This window comes from Typopeltis vanoorti, chromosome 5 (genome assembly GCF_054136105.1).
Source record: "Typopeltis vanoorti isolate ZY-2024b chromosome 5, IOZ_Tvanoo_1.0, whole genome shotgun sequence".
Lineage (NCBI taxonomy): Eukaryota > Metazoa > Arthropoda > Arachnida > Uropygi > Thelyphonidae > Typopeltis > Typopeltis vanoorti.
This window is the reverse complement of record NC_143553.1, coordinates 56,122,859-56,144,757: the sequence shown is the minus strand read 5'-3', so window position 1 is coordinate 56,144,757 and position 21,899 is coordinate 56,122,859. Positions and strand designations below refer to the sequence as shown.

Here is a 21,899-nt window from a genome sequence, read left to right as displayed (position 1 = left end):
TGAATGAGCCCACAGCCCGCTACTTTCCCGATGAGATGCAGTCGAGCCAAAATTTCCTTAAGAAGATCTGAGACTGAAGAATTGCCATAGAACTTTTAGTGAAAGACTTTTGACTGAATGTGAGATACAGGGCCTTTGTAAGTTCAAAACTTTTATATATAATTTCTGTTATAGTTGATACAAGAAAGACTTAACACTATATGTTTAATAGTGTTAAGTCCATAAGAGAATTAATTGGCATGTTAGAGGTTGATATCAAATGTGTAAAGATATCACAGATTTAGGTAACCTCTTTAAGAGTAAGTTTAGAGATTAATGAATAAAAAGTTGTAAACTGAGAGTAGGTAACCTTATGTGTTAAAGAAAGTATTTAAAGTTGAAGAAATAAGGTTCTAATTTTTGCTCAAGAGTTTTTATAGATGGATAGAGAAAGCAATCTCCCTAACGTTAAAATTGTGTATATTTCATAGTAATGTAAATATTTGTCATTTGACTTTCTTGTTAAAAGAGTGCTGCCTGTTTGTTTATTTACAACTGTGCTGTTTCTAAAATAAATCGGACTTGTTGAGCAGGAATCTAAGTGAGTTGGACAAAGCGTGAAATGAAGAAAAAGACCACGACTGAAATTAAGACCACGACTGTTTGTGAAAGTTTTAATGTAGGAATTTGTGTTAGAGAAAGAGAAATCTACCAGCCATATATTTGAGTTCTTTTTGCTAATCAAAGATATTAGTGGCGCAGTCTCATTTTAAATAAATTTTCTAATATCTTAGGCATAAGACTCGTAATGCGAAAGGTAGATAAACATAGCACATAATAAGATAAACAAGAGATTCTGAAAGAGAGAAAGTGCGCACAGCAAATTAGAATAACGGAGAATAAAGTATAAAGTAAAAGGCATCACAAGTAATTAATAGAAATTACAAGTATACAAAGTTAAATAATAATAAAAGTTTACAATATTGCAGTAACGACTGGATAGCAAAAGTAGACATAGAACAAAAGCACATCGTATGCGTTTCGTTTAATTTGAGGATAAACATGAGTGTATCAAAGAAATCGAAGACGTATCATTTTCACAAGGCATGGGAAACGGATTTTTTCTTTTACAATGGTAAATGGAAAATGCTGTTGTTTGATTTGTAATTCATCTGTAGAAATTCCAAAAAAAGGTAATATTCAGAGACATTTTCGATTGCTACATGCAAAATATGAAGAATTTCCCAAAAATTATGAAATATGTAAATTATAAATTTAAAGGCAGGACTTTCTAGACAACAAAATATGATTTCGAAATTAATAAATAAACCAATATCAGTCACTATTGCATCTTTGGAAGTGTATCATTTATTAACAAAAGCAAAAAAGCCTTTTACTGATGGAGAGTTAATAAAAGAATTGTTTCTTGCAGCAGCAGAATCTTTATTTCTGATTTTAAAAATAAAAATGAAATCATTTCGAATATTAAAGATTTACAACTTTCCAGAACAACATTTACAAGAAGAGTTGAAATTTTAAGTGCCGATCTGAATACTCAGTTAATATCAGACATTCACTAGTGTATGTTGCGTTTTCATTACAATTTGATGAATCAAACGACTTCACTGATATTGCTCAGTTAATGGTATTTATTGGCATGGTATTTCAAGATTATTCAAGTAAAGAAGAACTGTGCTTCTTTACTTGAATAATAAAAGTTATACCATTATTGGGAAAGACTAGGGGAGAAGACATTTTTTTGGCATTTGATGAATTTGTGAAACAACACAAACTTCCGCTTTTTAAACTTGTGTCTAATACTACTGATGGTGCTCCTGCAATGATAGGTAATAAATAACGCTTCATTTCATTATGTAAAAACGATGAAATATATCCAGATTTTTTAACGTACCACTGTATTATTCACCAACAAGTACTGTGTAGTAAAAGATTAAACACAAAAGATGTTTTGGATATTACATTTAAAATTGTAAATTTTTAAACTTGTGTCTATTACTACTGATGGTGCTCCTGCAATGATAGGTAATAAATAACGCTTCATTTCATTATGTAAAAACGATGAAATATATCCAGATTTTTTAACGTACCACTGTATTATTCACCAACAAGTACTGTGTAGTAAAAGATTAAACACAAAAGATGTTTTGGATATTACATTTAAAATTGTAAATTCTGTTCGAGGAAAAGCCCTGCAACGGTGGTTATTTAAATTATAGGCAGATGATGATAGGGAACTCCTGTTGTACAATAATGTTCGCTGGCTCAGCAGAAGTCAATTTTTAGAAAGATTTCTTGTATTAATTAACGATATAAAAAATTTTCTTGATGAAAAAGGAGATATTTATCCACAATTGAGTGATAAAAGATGGTTGTTACACTTATCATTTTTAGTAGATTTCTGTACGAAATTAAGCAATTTAAATTTAGAGTTACAAGGTAGAGATAAAAATTTAATTGACATGTTAAGTTCAATAAAAACTTTCCAACAATACTTACTTTTATTAAAGAAAAATATAAATGACCGTGAATTTAGACATCTCTCATATTTATTAAAATTTTTTGAACAAAATCAAAAAATGCTTCACTATGATTTAAAAGAATTTATTCATGAAATAGAATTAGTTGAGGAAGAAATAAATTCAAGATTTAAAGATTTTAATAAAACTGAAATGATTGTATCTTTTATCAATAATCCATTTCAAGAAAACTTGAACATCACAGAAATTTCAAATAAAATTAGTGGGCTGTTTGATATAAACCAAGCTGAAGTAGAATTTGAGATAATAAACATTCAGAATAGTTTACATTTAAAGTCAATAAACAATGAAGTCATTTGGAAGTATGCACATGAAAAATTTCCAATATTAACTGATATTGTGCAAAAAATTCGAATTCAGATGTCAAACTTAGCTCTTTGTTTTATGCAGATAATGTTGTACTTCTAAACACATCTAATGAAAGTCCCAAGGATTCACAAACTAAACTGAATAACAGATGTAACAAATTTGGCATGAAAAACAGCAATAAAAGGACCAAAATTATGCAAAATAGGCAGGAACATAAAAACTTCAACTGCATTCTGAATGGAGATCCTACAGAACAAGTAAAATATTTCAGCTATTTATGCACAGATTTCATTGAAGATGGCAGGTTAAATATGGAAACAGACAACAGAATAAGGACAGCTGGTATAGTGGATAGCCAGCTGAATAAGTATATATAGGATAAGAGAGAAATTAGCCAAAACACAAAACTCTCAGTACATAAGACAGTGTTCAAACAACCTGCTTTAAGTTAGGATCTGAGTGTTGGGATAGAAATAAAGCACTTGATCAAAGACTAGATACCACAGATATGAAGGTTATGAAAAAAAAATGGCAGAATCATATTAAAAATTAAAATATTAAAAAAGGAACTTGACACTATTAGCATTCAAGAATGTGTCAGCAGAGTTAGTCTAAGGTGGTATTAAACTTGTAAATAGAATGGGTGAAGAAAGGTTAGCAAAACAGATTTTTGATGGCAAGATGCCAGGAAAGAGACTCAGAGGAGGACCGAGGTCTAGGTGGAATTGATTCAGTCCAAAGTGCCTAAGAAGCACGAAATGTTAGATATGTCAATATTGGAGTACTCACAAGTAACAGATTGATTTGGAGGAAAATTGTTGATAGGAGATTAATAATAATATAAACTAAATCAGGGGTGCTTAAGAGTCAGAGCTGCATAACTGAGAGGGGACCTCCACATTGAACTGCGGAGAACCGACCAGGGCTCCTAACCTAATGTCCAATCCTCATCATCTCATGGTGCACCCTGTCGGGTATCTACCTGGATACTGAACGAACGAGGATGGGCTGGCCATTTGGGATTTAGCTGACCAAATTGTATTCTTATTGGCATAAATCAATATACAAGATGATGGTACAACATGACAAAATTTCATGCCGGCTGGGGCATTGCCCGGTTAAACAAGGCCCCTGTTGTTTTCACCAGGGAACTAGAGCAAACAGTGAAAAGTCAGCTACTGGAACAAATCTAAAAGCACACCCCCAACTCAACATCACCAGAGTTAAAGATCAGTACTATCAACACAAGAAGCCTGAATGGCAAAGAAATGGAACTAGGTGAGGAATTGGATAAGTACCATATCGACATAATAGGGGTGACTGAAATGAAAAAGACAAAAACTGGTAAGATCTTTCTGCGCAATAAATACAAAATGTTATATTCAGGCAATGACAATCAAGGAAAAGAAGGAGTAGCCATAGTATTCAACACAAAATACGAGGCTCATCTTCTTGAATGACAGGCAGTGTCAAGTAGAGTGATTTGGGCAAATATCAGAATGGGGAATTGGACAATGAGACTTATTTGTGCCTATGGTTCCGCAGAAGGCTCTACTAAGATAGAAGAGAAGGAATTTTTTGAGGCTCTAGAGAAAGCTACTGACACAATGAAAAAGGAAAAGTTGGTCCTTGTTGGGGATCTAAATAGCAGAGTAGGAAGTGATTGTCAGACATACAAAAATGTTTTGGGAAAATTTGAAGAAAAGAGCAAAGCTAATAATAATGGCAAATACCTGGTGGATTTCTGCTCAGGACATGGACTGGTTATTACTAACACCATGTTCCAACATAAAAATGTACACAAATTCACATGGAGAGAAGAGACAAGGAATAAGAAAAGTCTCACTGACTATGTTATTGTTGATAGTGATGTTTTCTCCCTGGTGCAGGACACCAGAGTGTACAGAGGATTTCAAATTGGAAGCGATCACTATTTAGTCTTGAGCAGGATAAAATTGAATTTCATATTGAAGAGAATGAGATGGAAGAAAGTTTTAAAGCGAATAAAAGTTGAGCAGCTCTCAGATGTGAACTGTTGACTAAAATACACAAAGATTATTGAAGAAAAAATGAAAGAGTTTGAGATCAAGAACCAAACCTTGGAGATTCAGTGACACACCATGAAGAACACCCTGATTGAATCAGCCAGAGAGGCATGTGGTGAGGTTGTCTGCAAGGATAAAAAAATCAGAACTCCATGGTGGATACAGGAAGTTAAAGCGGCAGTGAAGGAAAAAAAGAAAGCATATCAAAAGTTCCTGGCAAATAAATCAGCTTTTGCTCTTAGAGAATACAGAGACAAATGTAAGAAAGCGAAACACAGTGTAAAACTAGCTAAATAAAATTCATGGGAGGACTTTGGCAAGAACAAAGAAATTAAATATCAAGAAGGCAGTAAGATATTCTGGAGATTGTTGAAGAAGCTTAGAAAGAGAGGAAAGAGTGCTCTGAAAGGAGTTAGAGATGATAAATGACATGAAAACTGGAGAAAAAGATATCCTTGAAATATGGAGTAATTACTTTGAATTACTAAATGAAACAAGCAGTGATAAAAAACACTCAACAGGCATACAGTCAGGAATACATATCCATACTTGAAGTAGAAAAAGCCATCAAAGGCTTGAAATGTGGAAAGGCAGCAGGAGTAGATGATATTCAACCAGAAATGCTGAAGCATGGTGGTATAAGAGTCTTACAGTGGCTGCACTGCATAGTTCAGAAAGCCTGGACAGAGGGATGAATTCCCGATGATTGGAGTAGAGCTCTAATAGTAACCATATATATAAAAAGGGAAATAAAACTGAATGTATGAATTACAGAAGTATTTCCTTACTGAGTGTTCCAGGCAAGATTTATGCCAGTATACTTGAGAAACGGTTGAGAAGAATTGTGGAAGAAAAGCTTGGTGAAGAACAAGCTGGATTCAGCCCAAATAGAGGCTGTCAGGATCAGATCTTCACTTTAAGATAAATAGTTGAGAAAGCATCAGAATATAACAAATATCTGTATTTAAGTTTTGTCAATCCGGAAAAGGCATATGACAAGGTGCCAAGAGAGAAGCTATTCAATACATTAGTTATATGGTGTCAATGGGGCATTATATCAAGCAATACTTAGTCTTTATTTGAGTTGTAAGTCAGCAGTTAGAATTGAAGGAAGTACAGGAATAATGTTTAATGTTAAATCTGGTGTCAGACAAGGATGTACATTATTCCTTCTGTTATTCATTATCTATATGGATCACATTATGAAGGAAAGTGGTATTAAACATGATATCAGAATTGGAGATGTTAATGTCAGCTCTTTGCTTTATGCAGACGATGTTATACTTTTAAATAAATCCGCTACAAGTTTGCAAGATTACCTGACTAAATTGAATAGCTGTTGTAATAGATATGGTATGAAAGTCAGCAATAAAAAGACAAAGACAATGAAAATAGGTAGAATCATTGAAAATGTCAACTGTGTTTTGAATGGGGAACCTGTGGAACAAGTAAAACATTTCAGCAACTTAGGCACGATTTTTAGTGAAAATGGTTAATTAAATATGGAAATAGACCATAGAATCAACAAAGCTGGTATGGTAGAAGTCAACTGAATAAATTCATATGGAATAAGAGAGAAATTAGTCAGAACACTAAATTAGCTGTATACAAGACAGTGTTCAAACCAGTTTTAACTTATGGATCTGAGAGATGGGTCAGAAGTAAAACGCTTGACCAAAGACTAGAGACCTCAAATATGAGAGTCCTGAGAAAGATTATAGGCGTGAACAGATGGCATCAATGGAAATATCATATTAAAAATGAAGATATTAGGAAAGAACTTGACATTTCCAGCATCCAGAAATGCGTTAGCAGAACTAATGTCAGGTGGTATGGTCACTTAAACAGAATGGGCAAGGAAAGATTAACAAAACAAGTGTTCTCTGCCAGGTTGGCAGGAAAATGACCCAGAGGAAGACCAAGATATAGGTGGATTGATGTGGTACAAAGTGCCTTAGACGATAGAAATATAAGATCTGATAATGATGTTGAAGTCTTGACAAGTAACAGACTGATTTGGAGGAAATTTGTAGATAGGAAGTTAGTAATGAGGTAAAGTTTTCATGAAGTACTATCATATCCTGTACACCCCCTTGAGGGTACATGTCAGGAATTTGATGATGTTGATGATAAACTTAATCATGTAGTGCTGTCATAGTAACCTGAACATCCCTTGGAGGTACATATCAGGAAATTGATGATAATGTAATGCTGAGCCAGCCTAATAACTTATAAGTTAAATGTTGAAAGCAATTTAGGCTGTTATAAAGTAAAGAAGACACAAATTGTAGTACTTGATGTTTACTTCATATTTATGGATCAAAGTAACAATTCTTGATCATCATTAAAACCAGAACTAAAGTGGCAGGAGCAGACTTCTGTGGCTAATTGGTTCAAAAGATATATTTTGGTGATTACACCACATTTTTTATTATTTAGTTATACAAAATACTGAAATAATAGTTCCTGACAAGTTTCGTAAATCATACGATTTACATCTTCAGGGGGTAAATAGTATAACTTAAAGTTTAAACAAGAGAATTAATAAATACAAGTTATAACCATCTGGCTATTCATAAATCAAATAACAGAATGCAGATATAAAACGTTATTGATGTTGAACAATACTGGACAATGTCACGTGTTCTTGTTCATACAGTCCAAGCTTAGATTGAGGTAGATTTTTTATTAGAGCTGACCACACTTGATGGAGAATTACACCTTGATTTTTATTGCACTGGGTTGGGTTTTTTAGCATATTAGCAACTTCTTTAAATTTTCTTATATAAGTGTTGTTTTCTATGTATGACATCATCGTTTTTTGCCAGAGTGCATCGTGTCCAGTGGAAGTGGTATGGAAAGCAACACCTGTTTTTTTATTCTCTTTTGTATAGTACGTCTTTTTGGTTCAGTCATGTGTATTTCTCCAGATCTTCCTGTCTGTCCTACATAGCAAATCCCGCAAGAGCAGTGGATTTTGTGACTCCTGGTTTTTTAAGAGGATAATGAGGTGGTTTTGGTGGATGTAGGAATCTTGAGATTTTTTCCATAGGAAGGAAGGTTACTTTTATGTTGTGTTTGTTCATAAATTTGACTAGCTTATCTGTAACATTTTTGATATAAGGAAGAGAGACTGTGTTTTTGTAATCCTGTTTTATTGTGTTGTTAGTTGGAGACATTTTAAGGATTCCCTTGATGGTTTTTGTTTCGCATCCATTCTGTTGGAGGATTTGTGTTAAGTATTTTAGTTCTTCATTACATCTTTCTTGTGTGCTGGAGATATTGTATGCTCTGTCTCGAAGAGTTTTAATTAAGCTTATTTTTTGTGAAGGATGGTGGTGTGAGGCTGCATTTAGAAATCTTCTGGTGTTTGTCGGCTTCCTATATACTGAGAAGGAGAGTTTACTTTCTTTATTAACTTCTAATAGAATATCCAGAAAATGAAGTTTTTTATTTTCTTCTTGTTCTAAAGTGAATTTTATGGTGTTGTGCAAATTGTTGAGATAATCTTTGAAATTGATAAGTTCATCTGTTGTTCCATTGAATATGATGAAAATATCGTCCACATAGCGTAGCCATATTTTTGGTCTTTTATGGTAATTCTTAAGAGCATTGTTTTCAATTTTTCCATAAATAGGTTTGCTAATACCGGTGATAATGATGAAACGTTATTGTTCAAGGTCAATAACATTTTATATCTGCATTCTGTTATTTGAGTTTATGAATAGCCAGATGGTTATGATTTGTATTTATTAATTCTCTTGTTTAAACTTTAAGTTATACTATTTACCCCTGAAGATGTAAATCCTACGATTTACGAAACTTGTCGGGAACTATTATTTCAGTATTTTGTATAACTGAATAATAAAAAATGTGGTGTAATCACTGAAATATATCTTCTGAACTAAAGTATTAATTTTTAGTCATGTCAAAATAAAATTAAGTCAAAGAAAATAAATAGTCGTGCTTTTCTTCCTCTGAAAATATAATTTTTATATATACAACTTAGGAATATTATGTAATTATGCCTTTACTGTTAATTTTTAAGGAAAACAATCTATTTTGATGAAACTTCTTTCAAGATTTCATTAAGATACTGGAAAATATTCATTAACTTCATAAATGTTTTCCTTTTACCTGCATCTCATGTTCAGCAGCATCAAAACCAATCAGAAGATCAATTACATCAAATCCAAAATCACCTTGCATCTTTTTATAAACTCCTCTTGCTAAAGCACATAATGTCTAAAAAACAAAAAAATATACAAACATTCACAAAATAAATAATACTAATAACTAAATATTTCTAAGACAAACTGCTTTCAGAATTATATGCAAAGTGGAATAAGTAATTTGAAAGAAAATAGCTAACTGTATTTTTTTTCTTCATGTGAAATGTTTACAGGAAAAAAAAAAAAGTCAAATTGTAGGCAAATATTCCTTTCATTGTGGCTTCTAGAATAATTTCTAACAGCATACTATACTTGTATGCCATGAAGAAGTGTGTTTTGCTACATACATATATGTGAAAAAAAACTATGATATCATACCATGCTATGAAAAGAAAGTTTATTAAATGAAGCCTTTTGAAACCACAGCTATCAAAGAATATCCACAACTTACCACTCACTATTACTATTGAAATACCTGTAGTAAGATGAGAAATATATGTATCCCCTCACACACAAAAGGGCACTTTATTATTTATTACTTCTCAAAATAATAAAGTTCCAAGTCATATTTACTACTTCTGTCATTTTAACTTAAACTAATGATCAATGGTATTGTTTGTTGAAGCCAAGTGTCCAATTAAGGTTGCTATCTGCATGCATATAAGAACATCACTAACTGTACTCATTTTTAAGAAATGTGATATTTGAAATCTTTACTATATGCAAGATATATTTTTGTTAAACTAGAATTAAAACAGCTCTGGTTGGATGAACTTTTTTTTTTTTATGAAACTGGATATTTAAACTCTTGATTAAAAGCTACTGTTACACTTTTGTTGCACCAGGAAAAGGTAATATAATATATGCATATATTATATTTCTCATATAATATATGAGAAAAGGTTAAGAAAAATTGCTGAAGAGGAAATTTAACAAAAAACAAGCTAGGTTTTAGACAAATAATAATTGGCATAAGATTTTTTTGACTTTACCACCATGTAATGGTGGTAAAGTCAAGAATCCATATAAAATAACGAGGATCACTATTTAAGCTTTGTTGATATAAAAAAAATGTAAGGTGTCAGAATATACTGTTAATAATACAAATTGCACTGTGTAAATGGCGATGTCTACGGTTTCTTGAATCTTGTACAAGTGATTACATACTTTATACAGTCAACGCTCGCTAAAGAAAGCACCACTATAACAAATTATTGAAAATTTCTGATCAAAGTCCTCTCAAACAAAATGTTAATCAAAAGGAAATTTACTATAGCAAGCTATCCACTATAACAAACCATTTCTGCTATTCTAGGAGTATGCTACAGCAAGAGTTAACTGTACTTAAACTGCTAATCAGGAGCTCAAGAATGGAAAAGAAGATGGTAAATCAGGTGAAAAGCAAGTCTATAATAATATGATAGTGACAATATTAAGAAAAGTGGTATCAAATTGGAGAGCATATCCACTCTCCCGCCAAAAGGCTGCAGGTTTGAATCCCGCCATGGGCATGGATGTTTGTGATTGTCTGTGAAAATACTAGTGGTGGTGGGAAGTAGATGGCGTTGGTGTGGATAATGATGGTAGTTGTGATTCATTGTAGTTGGTGGATCGAGTAGTGGAGACGGAGAGTTGCAGAGTAGGTGCCCTCCCTCAATAAGTCTTTGGACTCCTTGGAGGTGTCACGTAATAATAATAATAATAATTGGATAAGTGCAAGAAGATAATATCCTCTTACATATATCTGCTATAAGTCTTCAAATATTTTTAATTAAACTAAATAATTTCTGTGACAAATTTGGTATGAAAATATTAAACTTGGTTAAAGAAAAATAACTACACTCTCAGAATCAAATCTACAGAAGATAGCACAATTTAGCTATTTAGGTCCAAGTTTCAGTGAAGACAGCAAATTAAACAGACAACAATATAAGCACAACGGGTATGGTTGGGAGCTAGCTAAATAAACATATGAAATAAGGGAGAAAGCAACAAAATCCCAGTTGGTCACCATTGTTGGAGATTTAAACAGAGTAGGAAATAATTACTAAACATTGATATGATTTGGGAAAACTTGGAGAAAAGACTAAAGCTAATAATAATGGTAAGTACCTGCTGTATTTTTGTTCAGAATATGAGCTAATCATTAGTAACGCCATGTTTCGACATAAAATTGTGCACAAATTCAAATGGAAAGAAGACACAAGAAATAAGAAAACTTTCATTGACTGTATTATTGTTGCCAGTGATATCCTCATGCTGGTTTAGGACAACAGTATACATATTCTTTCTTTCACGGTGGTCAACATTCTCTGTGCAGAAATTATACAAACAAACTTCTGTGTCAGAGCAATGATTTTACTTAAAACTAAGATAAAATAATGCTCAATGTTTCAAACTTTCTATCAAGGTTATCATCAGGAATATATACACTGGGACAACAAGCCACAACCCAATACACTTTATTGAGCTATACCATAACTGCTCGGTTAACTGTTGACTATAGTCTGACCTCGGATGGACAGGGGGAGACATATTTCTGTGTTAATTAATTAGCTAACCATTTTAAAATGATGTACAGACAGCAATATAATGCCTAACCACATCAAGCCACTAAAAGAAAAATTTACTTCAGAAAAGGTGCTCTATCTATGCCTGTATAAAAAAAAGTCCTGCTGAGAGAACAAAGCCAAGATCCCTGCAAAAATCTGGCAATGGTCCAAAAGAATGTTTTTAGCACCTATCAGAACTATCTATCTATGTAAATTCTGATATCTGGGATGTACCCAGAAGGATCAGCCAAAATGTGTTTTGCAGACAACACCTTTATAGAAATTGATGCCAAGTTTCTAGCACTAGAACAACAAGATATTAATAAACAACTTACAAGCAATGTTCTAAGCAGCAGATAAATGAAATCAGCAATGTGAGAGGGCCAATGAACAACAGGCAACAGTTAATTCATCAATCTATAGAGCCATAATGTTAACAAAGGAGAGCTCGTCTCAGCAAAAAGGCCTAAACTGTGTAAATGCACTAAGGTCAGTCAACAAACTAGGTTTATCCAAGACATTCATTATTATTATTATTATTATTACATCACACCTCCAGGGAGTCCAAAGACTCATCAAGGGAGGGTCTACTCTACAACTACTACTCTATCTACTCTACAACAAGACACATTTCCAGCCAATATTATGATCCTCTTTGCCCAAGAGCACTTCACTCTGGCTATTTTTGTGTGGCAAAATAATTTTTACCCATAAAAAGAAGGTACAGCCATGGGCTTACACTCCCTACAACCCCCCCCCCCCCCCACACACACACACTGATAACTAACTTTTATAAAGTGGACTCTTGGCAATGAGCTCTAGATCCAGCGATTCTAAAACCCAATGGTTAGTTCAGATTATGCTGACGATATATTTGGTCTCAGCTAACAAACTTTAAATACTGCCCTAAGCTACCCTCATACAAACAACTCAAGTGAATCCAATTTACCACTGAGATTGATGATAACAGTCTTCCCTTTCTGGAAACGATTCTCATGTCCTCCCTCAGGCTGTCTTTCATTCATGGTCTACTATAAAGCTACCCACACATACAAAAAGACACTCATACCATCATCCAGCACTGGAACTAGGGATCGTCAACATGCTCAAAAATGGAACTCTAACAATTTGCTCTGATGAGCAGGCTCTGAAAAAATGAGTATCAAATTATAACCAAAACATTTATAAAGTACAGCTACAACAAGAAAATAATCAATAGAATCCTGCATAACAATACTAAAACATATAGCAGACTAAAACCTTTAACTCTAGACCCACCCCTCTCCTCAGATATATGGACTAGCAAAAATCCATAAGCAAAATGTACCATTACATTCCATTGTGGATGGCACTAATTCCCCACATACAAATTAGCCAAAGTGTTCACACAATATGCAGGCAACAAACTTCACACATAAAAATCTCAGCCCACTTTAAAACTAATATAGAAAACCTCTCACTCCAACACACTGACATAATGGTCAGTTTTGATGTCCCACTCAGAGATACCTTAGACCTCATCCTAGCCAAATTTCCTCCTGATATCAGGAGGCTATTTCGTTTGGCAAGGAAAATTCTACAAACAGAGGGAACAGCTATGGGTTGTCCACTCTCTCCACTGCTGGCCAACTCTTTATGGAGACTTTTGAAGAAAAAGCCTTAAACTCTGCCCCACATAAACCCACTGTCCAGCTACCCACGTTGATGATGTTTTCTCCATTTGGCCGCATCACCTGGATACATTCCACAATTTCACAACACACTTAAACAATCAACGCCCAAGGATCCAGTTTACTTTGGGAAAGGGAAAACAACAGCAGTCTGCCTTTCCTAGACACTCTAAATACACGCAAGCCTAATGAATCCTTAGCTTTCTCCATTTAGAGAAAAATTACATATACAGGTAGGTACATTCACCAGCAATCATACCATCCCTGCCTCCAAACAATATGGAACTACAGAAACCCAATATAACAGAGCAAAATTAATCAGTTCAGATAACAATGCCCTAACTACTGAACTTAACCATATCCTTAACACTCTCTTAGCCAATGGCTACAACCTCCCAAAAAATCCATAAAATATTAAAACCAGTTAACCACAACCCCACCCTCTCCCTCTGCAGAACAGAGATTACTCTAAACTATCATCATTTCATATATCCGGAGTACATCCAAAAAACTAATAAAAATCCTAAGAAAATATGACCTCACAACTAGTTACAAACCGCATAAAAAATTGGCATCTCTTATTTGCTCCACCGAAGACCAGCCACTTCCCCTAGACCTACCTGGAGTTGCAATCTGTCCTAGTACAGCCAAACAGACAGTGCAGCTAATATCAGGATATCCAAACACAAGGAGTACATCCTGTTCCACCAATACAGCCACTCAGGACTTGCTTACTATGCATTGGACACCAATCACAGAATACACTGGAAGAAGGCCACTTTATTGCACTGCAACAAGTACAAATACGAAAGATTATTCCTTGAATCAGCCTCAGCTCTGAAAACTTCCCAAACCTCAACAGATTTGGATGCATGAGACTACCCCAAATCTTTAAGATCAAAACAACCCAATTTAGCTCACTAGGGGGCACCTTTAGGACTCTAGGAACGACTTCAGTTGCCTTTCTTCATCCTCATTTGCTTAGTGTGAATACCAGCACATATCATTGTTTTGTGATCCCTGAAGATGGCAATGTAACATCGCTGAAATATAAGTAGTAATTAATTAACATTTTTATAATTAATAATTAAGTTACGTTGCCATTCCCTAAAAAAAATTAGAAGCATGTCTAACCAACACATAAGTGAAAAAAAGTTCTGACTGAAAATTAGTCAACAAATAATAATTTCACCTGGAACTAGTTTACTTGAGTCTGTACATATAAAATTTCTCTGAGTGGTTCGATTTTCACAAATGATGTGAAAATGACAGATTTGGTGAACATTGTTCAACACACCATAATTAAGTAGGAAGCCAGCAATGCATCATTTCAAAAGAGCATATGTCAGATCTGACAAATCTCAAAATTTCTTACCCCATTTTATTACTTTTCTTTATTGTCTTTATCACTGTCTGAATTCTGATCACTATGCTGACCTCTCTGGTCAGTATGGTGATCAGAAACAGGATCTCCATTCAAAATGTAGTTGATATTTTCAATGTTTCTTCCCATTTTCATTGTCTTTGTCTTTTTAATGCTGACCTTCATACCATATCTATTACAACAGTTATTCACTTTAGTCAGAGAATCTTGCAGACTTGTAGCGGATTTATTTAGAAGTATAACATCATCTGCATAAAGCAAGGAGATGACATTAACATCTCCAATTTTGATATCAGGTTTAATACCACTTTCCTTCATAATGTGATCCATATAGATAATGAATAACAGAGGGGATAATGTACATTCTTATCTGACACCAGATTTAATATTAAACCACCTTCCTGTACTTCCTTCAATTCTAACTGCTGACTTACAACTCAAATAAAGGCTAAGTATTGCTTATTATAATGCCCAATTGACACCATATAACTGTAGCATTTCGAATAGTTTCTCTCTTGGCACATTGTCATATGACTTTTCCAGCTTGACAAAACTTAAATACAGATCTTTGTTATATTTGCTTTCTCAACTATTTGTCTTAAAGTGAAGATCTGGTCCTGACAGCCTCTATTTGGCCTCAATCCAGCTTGTTCTTCACCAAGCTTTTCTTCCACAATTCTTCTCAACAGTTTCTCAAGTATACTTGTATATAACTTACCAGGAACACTCAGTAGAGAACCACCTCTGTAATTCTCATATTCAGTTGTATTTCCCTTTTTATATATGGGTACTATGGGAGCTCTACTCTAATCATCTGGAATTCATGTCTCTCTATCCAGGCCTTCTAAACTATGCAGTGCTGTCACTATTTTTATACCTCCATACTGCTACCTTTCCACATTTCAGGCTTTTCGTTGCTTTTTCTACTTCAAGTATGGATATGTATTCCTAACTGCATGCCTGTTCAGTGTTTTTTACCACTGTGCTGACATCACTGTTTGTTTCATTTAGCAATTTTTTGAAGTAATTACTCCATACTTCAAGGATATCTTTTTCTCCTGTTTTCATGTCACCTTTATCATCTCTAATTCCTTTTACAGCACTCTTTGCTCCATTTATGAGCTTCTTCAATAACCTCCAGAATATCTTGCCACCTTCTTGATATTTACTTTCTATGTTCTTACCAAAGTCCTCCCATGACTTCTGTTTAGCTAATTTTACACAGTGTTTACCTTTCTTACATTTGTCTCTGTATTCTCTAAGAGCACAAAACTTATTTGCCAGGAACTTTTGATATGCTTTCTTCTTTTCTTTCACTGCCTCTTTAACTTCCTGTGTCCACCATGGAGTTCTGATTTTTCTATCCTTACAGACAACATGCCTCTCTGGCAAAATCAATTAGTGTTTTCTTCAGGGCTTGCCACTGAATCTCCAAGGATTGGTTCCTGTTGTAAACTCTTTCATTTTTTCTGAGAGCTGTTCAACTTTCATTCACTTTAAAACTTCCTTACATGTTCTTCTTTTCAATATAAAATTCAATTTTATCTTGCTCAAGACTAAATAGTGATCACTTCCAATTTCAAATCCTCTGTGCACTCTGGTGTCCTGCATCAGTGGGAAAACAACACTATCAACAATAACATAGTTAATGAGACTTTTCTTATTCCTTGCCTCTTCTCTCCATGTGAATTTGTGCACATTTTTATGTTGGAACATTGTGTTGGGTAATAACCAGTCCATGTACTGAGCAGAACTCCAACAGGTATTTGCCATTATTATTAGCTTTGCTCTTTTCTCCAAATTTTCCCAAAATATTTTTATATGTCAGACAATCATTTCCTACTCTACTATTTAAATCCCGAACAAGGACCAATTTTTCGTTTTTCATTGTGTCAGTTGCTTTTTCTAAAGCCTCAAAAAATTTCTCCACTTCTACCTTAGGAGAACCTTCTGTGGGACCATACACACAAATAAGTCTCATTGTCCAGTTACCCATTCTGATATTTGCCCACATCACTCTACTTGAAATTGCCTGCCATTCAAGAAGATTAGCCTCGTGTTTAGTGTTGAATACTATGGCTACTCCTTCTTTTTCTTGATTGTCATTGCCTGTATGTAACATTTTCTATTTATTGCTCGGAAAGATCTCACCAGTTTTGGTCTTTTTTGTTTCAGTCACCCCTATTATCTCAATCTGGTACTTATCTAATAATAAGCATTAGTATTATAAATAACATAACTAATAATAACTAATGGTGATGTTCTTTTTTCCCATGCTTCAGTTATAACAGTATCTTACTTGATCAATACTTTGTGTGTTATAATTTTTATCATTTACTACCCGTATAATGCCGAAACTTAAGTGCAGTATTAATGATTATATTAGAAGAGAATTTTCTTTCGTTAAAGGTGTAGAAGAAAATGTGGAATGTATTTTATGTAATTGTAAATTTTGCATTTCGCATGGTGGTCAGTCAGACGTAGTCAACCACGTGAAAACAAAAAAACATAAAGCTGCTGTTCGAAGTAAGGCTTCCAACTGTAGTATAAGTAATTTTTTAATTGTGAAAACTAAGAGTAAAAGGGAAAAAGAGTTATCACTGGCAGTGCAGGAAGCAATCTTTGTGTATCACACAGTGGTGCATAACCACAGCTTTAACTGTATGGACTGCACAACAACCATCGTGAAAAAAATTTTCAACTATAAATTCAGGTGTTTGCAAAAAAGTGCAAGGCAATAATAACCAATGTTACTGAGCCATTAGCAACAAAGCAGATTGAGGAAGAGCTAAAAGAATTTTGTTTTATATCAGTACTAATCGATTCATCAAACCACTTTGACATGAAATTAGTGCGTCTGGTCATTAGATACTATCATCCAAAAAAACGTGTGAAGTTGAATATGTTGGAGTTAGTTAATTTAGGTGGTGAAACTTCAGAACATTTATTTTCTTATGTGTTGGAAGTGTTACAGAAGTTAGATCTCCTGAAAAAGATAATTGCTATATTAGCAGATAATACAAATACAAACTTTGGTGGAAAGAAGAGAAAGGGAAAGAATAATCTGTACTTCAAAATTCAAGAAAACACTGTGAACAATTTAATTGGAATTGGTTGCCCTGCACATATGATAATACTTAATGCTGTGTAGACTGCTTCAGATTGTTTACCTATCGATCTTTAGTTAATAATTAACAAGATTTACCAACATTTCCACATATATTGTGTACGAGTTGAGGAACTTAAATCATTTTGTGAATTCACAAACACAGAGTATAAAACTGTTTGGGGTAGCAGCAAGACAAGATGGCTTTCTCTTTTGCTGCAATCCAGAGGGTTATTGACATGTTCTCTTCATTGAAGTCATATTTTCTTTCTATTGACAAATGTCCTATCAGTCTCAAAAATTTCTTTGAAAATCCACTTTTAATTACACTCCTGCATTTCCTTGCAAGCCAGTTAAAAACCTTTTATGATGCCATTAAATGTATTGAAAAGCAAGATATAACAGTAATTGAACTGAAGGATGAAACAAACAAACTGGTGAAAGGTTAAATTGTAGGAAGTTAGAAAAGTTTCTTACAAATACTGTGAGAAAACAGTTGCAAGAATTAGACAAAGAAGGACACATAACAATTGAAAAGTTTGAAAGCTATGCAGTAGATTTCTATTGCATATTGAATATATTCAGGAGTGGTGTACACCATTTCTCACACCTCTTCAGTCTAAGGATAGGATTAATTTGAAGGAAAAGGATCCTGTGAATTGGAAGAACATACAAGAAAGCTACATATTCATGCAGACAGTGTCACCAAGTTTTAGTGTGAATGAAGAGGACTTATTTGATGAGTTTGTATGTGTGAAAAAATATTGTGAAAGCAAATTTGAAGTGTGGAGTGAGCAGAAGGATCAAAGTGTCAGTGATAAATGGTGTGAAAAGTTTGCTCATTTTACAAGGCAGGGTATAAATTCTGGGAGTATTAAATGCCTAGTTAGTTTTTGTTTAGCACTGCCAGGAACTAATCAGCTGTTGAATGTGTTTTTTCATTAATAAATGCGCTCTGGACAAAACAGGACTTAAAATTGAGACAGTAAAAGCTTTAATCACCAGTTTTTGTCTTTTTTGTTTCAGTCACCCCTATTACGTCGATCTGGTACTTATCCAATTCCACAGCAAGCTCCATTTCTTTGCCATTCAGGCTTCTTATGTTGATAGTACCAATATTGAACTCTGGTGATGTTGAGTTGGGGTGGGTTTTAGGATTTATTCCAGAGCCGACTTATTTTAAGAATTTCTCTTGTGCTGAGTTCTATGATCAAATATCAAAAGAAAAAAAAATTCTCAAACAGGTCCATAAATCTGATAAATATTTTTCTAATTAAAAATTTTTGTGATTAATAATCCTTTTTTGAAGTGGATTTAATGTTAATGTATGTTTATAGCAGCATTTAATTTAAAGTGCAACATATATAATAGTTTTATTTTTGGTTTTCGTAATTTTTAACTTGTCCCATTTTTATACAAAATGTCCCGGGTTTTTTAAGTAAAAATTTCAGAATGTCCCAGATTTTAGTAAAGCATTATGGGAACCCTACTTTAAAGGCTATGTGGAGGTCTCCTCTCAGTTATATAGCTTTGACCCTTAAGCACCCCATTATTTCCCTTTAACTATGCTAAAAGCCTGTGCTTCAGAATTAACACCCATCTGATACTTCTCTGTACAAGAATGTCATACTTATCAGACATCTATCCACTATTATGACAGCAGAAAGCCTTTATCCACTTCCTAAAAAGAGAAATGAAAGTCAGTCATCAGACTATTATTCCAATGCCCTCAATTCAGTACTCTCAAAAATAATGGAGATGATTATTAACAGCTCACCTCTTTATGTCTTAGAGGCCATCAATTAAGTAATGATCACAGGTATGGATTTCACCACTCTTTCACAGCAAATCTCTTATTTACTACCAACCTTTGGACACAATCCATGGAAAGATCTGGGGAAATTCTCGACATCTCCAAAGCTGGCATAAAATGTGGCATAGAGGCTTTCTTACCTGTGTGTTAAGGCTTAAGTGCTGGGAGAAATTTATGTTAGAGGCTTAATGTAGTGAAAGACCACTGAGAAAAGATTAAAAATAATATATAATTCTTCCAATATTTCATCTGGGAGTACAATATGAGACAAAGCACATGCACACACACAAAGGCAACACAAAACAAAGTAAATCACATGGATGAAATATTCTAACTATAAATTCTCTTGGAAGCACAAAATTTATAAATGAAGAGTACATCTGTGGATTCTTCCTTTCTCACCACCCCTTGCCAATTTTTTTATGGATTATTTTAATAATAATAAAAAAATTATTCTAATTCATCAGGGAATACAATATAAGTTAACACACAACCACAAACATACACAACTAAGCGAAACACATGAATGAAATATTCTCCATATATTTCTCTTGGAAGCACAAAATTCATAAACAGAGGGTACCTCTATTGGGTCCCCCCCCCGCCTTGTACCCCTCCCTTGCTAATTTTTTATGGAATATTTTGAAAAACAAGCTCTTGACTCAGTCCCTCTTAAACCTTTTATGTGGTTAAGATATCTTCTCTATTTTGCCTCAAGGCTCAGACACACCAGACTCTTTTCTCTCTCACCTCAAATAGTCTTTGCCTTAGAATCCAGTTTACTATGGAAAAGGAAACTAATAATAGCTTGGTTGGCCTTTTCTAGACATCTCGGTATCATGCCTACCCAATAGCTAGCCTAAAACTAGCTACCTTTATCTGCTCCACAAAAGAACAAATCCCTCCTCTCTCAGTTCCTGGAGTATGAAGGTGTTCAAAAAAAAGATTGAACTTTTTAAATAGCATGCCAATCGGCACAGAGAGAGCGTGCTGTGGCTATTAGTGCACCTAGTGGCAGGTTTTGACAACAAACTGCCATTTGCCCCGTTCTGCTATGAGCATTAATCGTCAAGTTACATCCACTGAAATGAGCACGTGCACAAGCTGTTCATTGGATCAATGACAATGAAAGAGTTTGAAGAACAATATTTGTGTGTGTGTGTGTGTGTGTGTGTGTGTGTGTGTGTGTGTGTGTGTGTGTGTGTGTGTGTGTGAAATTTTGCTGCAAACTTGGTAAAAATTTTACAGAGACATTTCATTTGCTTACCCAATCATTCAGTCCTTCCTGTATGCTTGGGAGAAATGCAATGCTAAGAGTGGCTTAAGAATTTTAAAAAGGACAATGTCAGTCAGTGAAAGTGAAGATTCTGGGCCTGGACTACCTTCCACATCAACAGACAACGACCATGTCGAGAGAGTTTGTGCTGTGTGTGTGTGTGGAAATCATCATTTAACTGTCCGAGAAGTTGCTGATAAAGTGGGCAGGCATCAGCATAGTCTCTTGCCATCAAATTTTGACTGAAAAACTTCAGATGTGGTGCATCATTGCAAAATTTGTACCACAGTTGCTGAATGAAAAAGAGAACCATGTTGAAATCAGTCAGGAACTGCTTGCCAATGCAAATTCTCCAGGCTTAGCCCTAGTTGGGAACAGTGTATCACCAGTAAAGGGAACTACTTTGAAGGGGGGACAGTGTTTAAAATGTTGTAAAATGAGCAATAAAGTCTTTATAGCAAAAGTTCGGTCTTTTTTTTTTTAACATGCCTTGCATATAGAGTTCACTATTCCTGTCTGTCCAGGAATAGTGAACTCTAGTGAACAGGAATAGAAGAACACAAAAAATACATCTGCAGTCATCTATAGTCAATCAGGCTTTGCAGACCATGCTTTGGATATGACTCATAGAATCACTTGGAAAAGGATCACCATGCTGCATTGCAGTAAATTTAGAAGGGAAAAGACTGTTTTTGGAATCTGTAGCTGCTCCTAGAAATCAGCCTAATTTGAATAAATATGGTTGCATTAAGCTTTCCAAAATATGGGAAACACTAATTCTTTGAGATCTTAATTTACATCCTAGGCTGCCAATAAACGTGCCACACCTAGTTAGAACTCATCTTTTGTTCACAAGACTTACAACACACACACACACACACACACACACACACACACACACACACACACACACACACACACACGTGTGTGTGTGTTGCAAGCCTCATACTGTACTCCCTGATGATGTCTCAGTGCCAGATGAAATATTGGAAGAATTAAATATTATTTTTAATTCTTTCACTCCATTAAGTGCCT

At 34.3% G+C, this 21,899-nt stretch overlaps 1 protein-coding gene across 5 annotated transcripts in view; it reads right to left on the bottom strand.

The window, feature by feature from the left end:
- Positions 1 to 21,899, bottom strand: part of LOC150106430 (armadillo-like helical domain-containing protein 3) — a 352,469-nt gene that overhangs the window by 273,591 nt on the left and 56,979 nt on the right. For all 5 annotated transcript variants that reach the window (XM_090392440.1, XM_090392443.1, XM_090392441.1 and 2 more), the window contains one exon: positions 9,029 to 9,136. In XM_090392440.1, the coding sequence (XP_090248566.1) occupies positions 9,029 to 9,136 (108 nt within the window). The remainder of the gene's footprint in view (positions 1 to 9,028; positions 9,137 to 21,899) is intronic.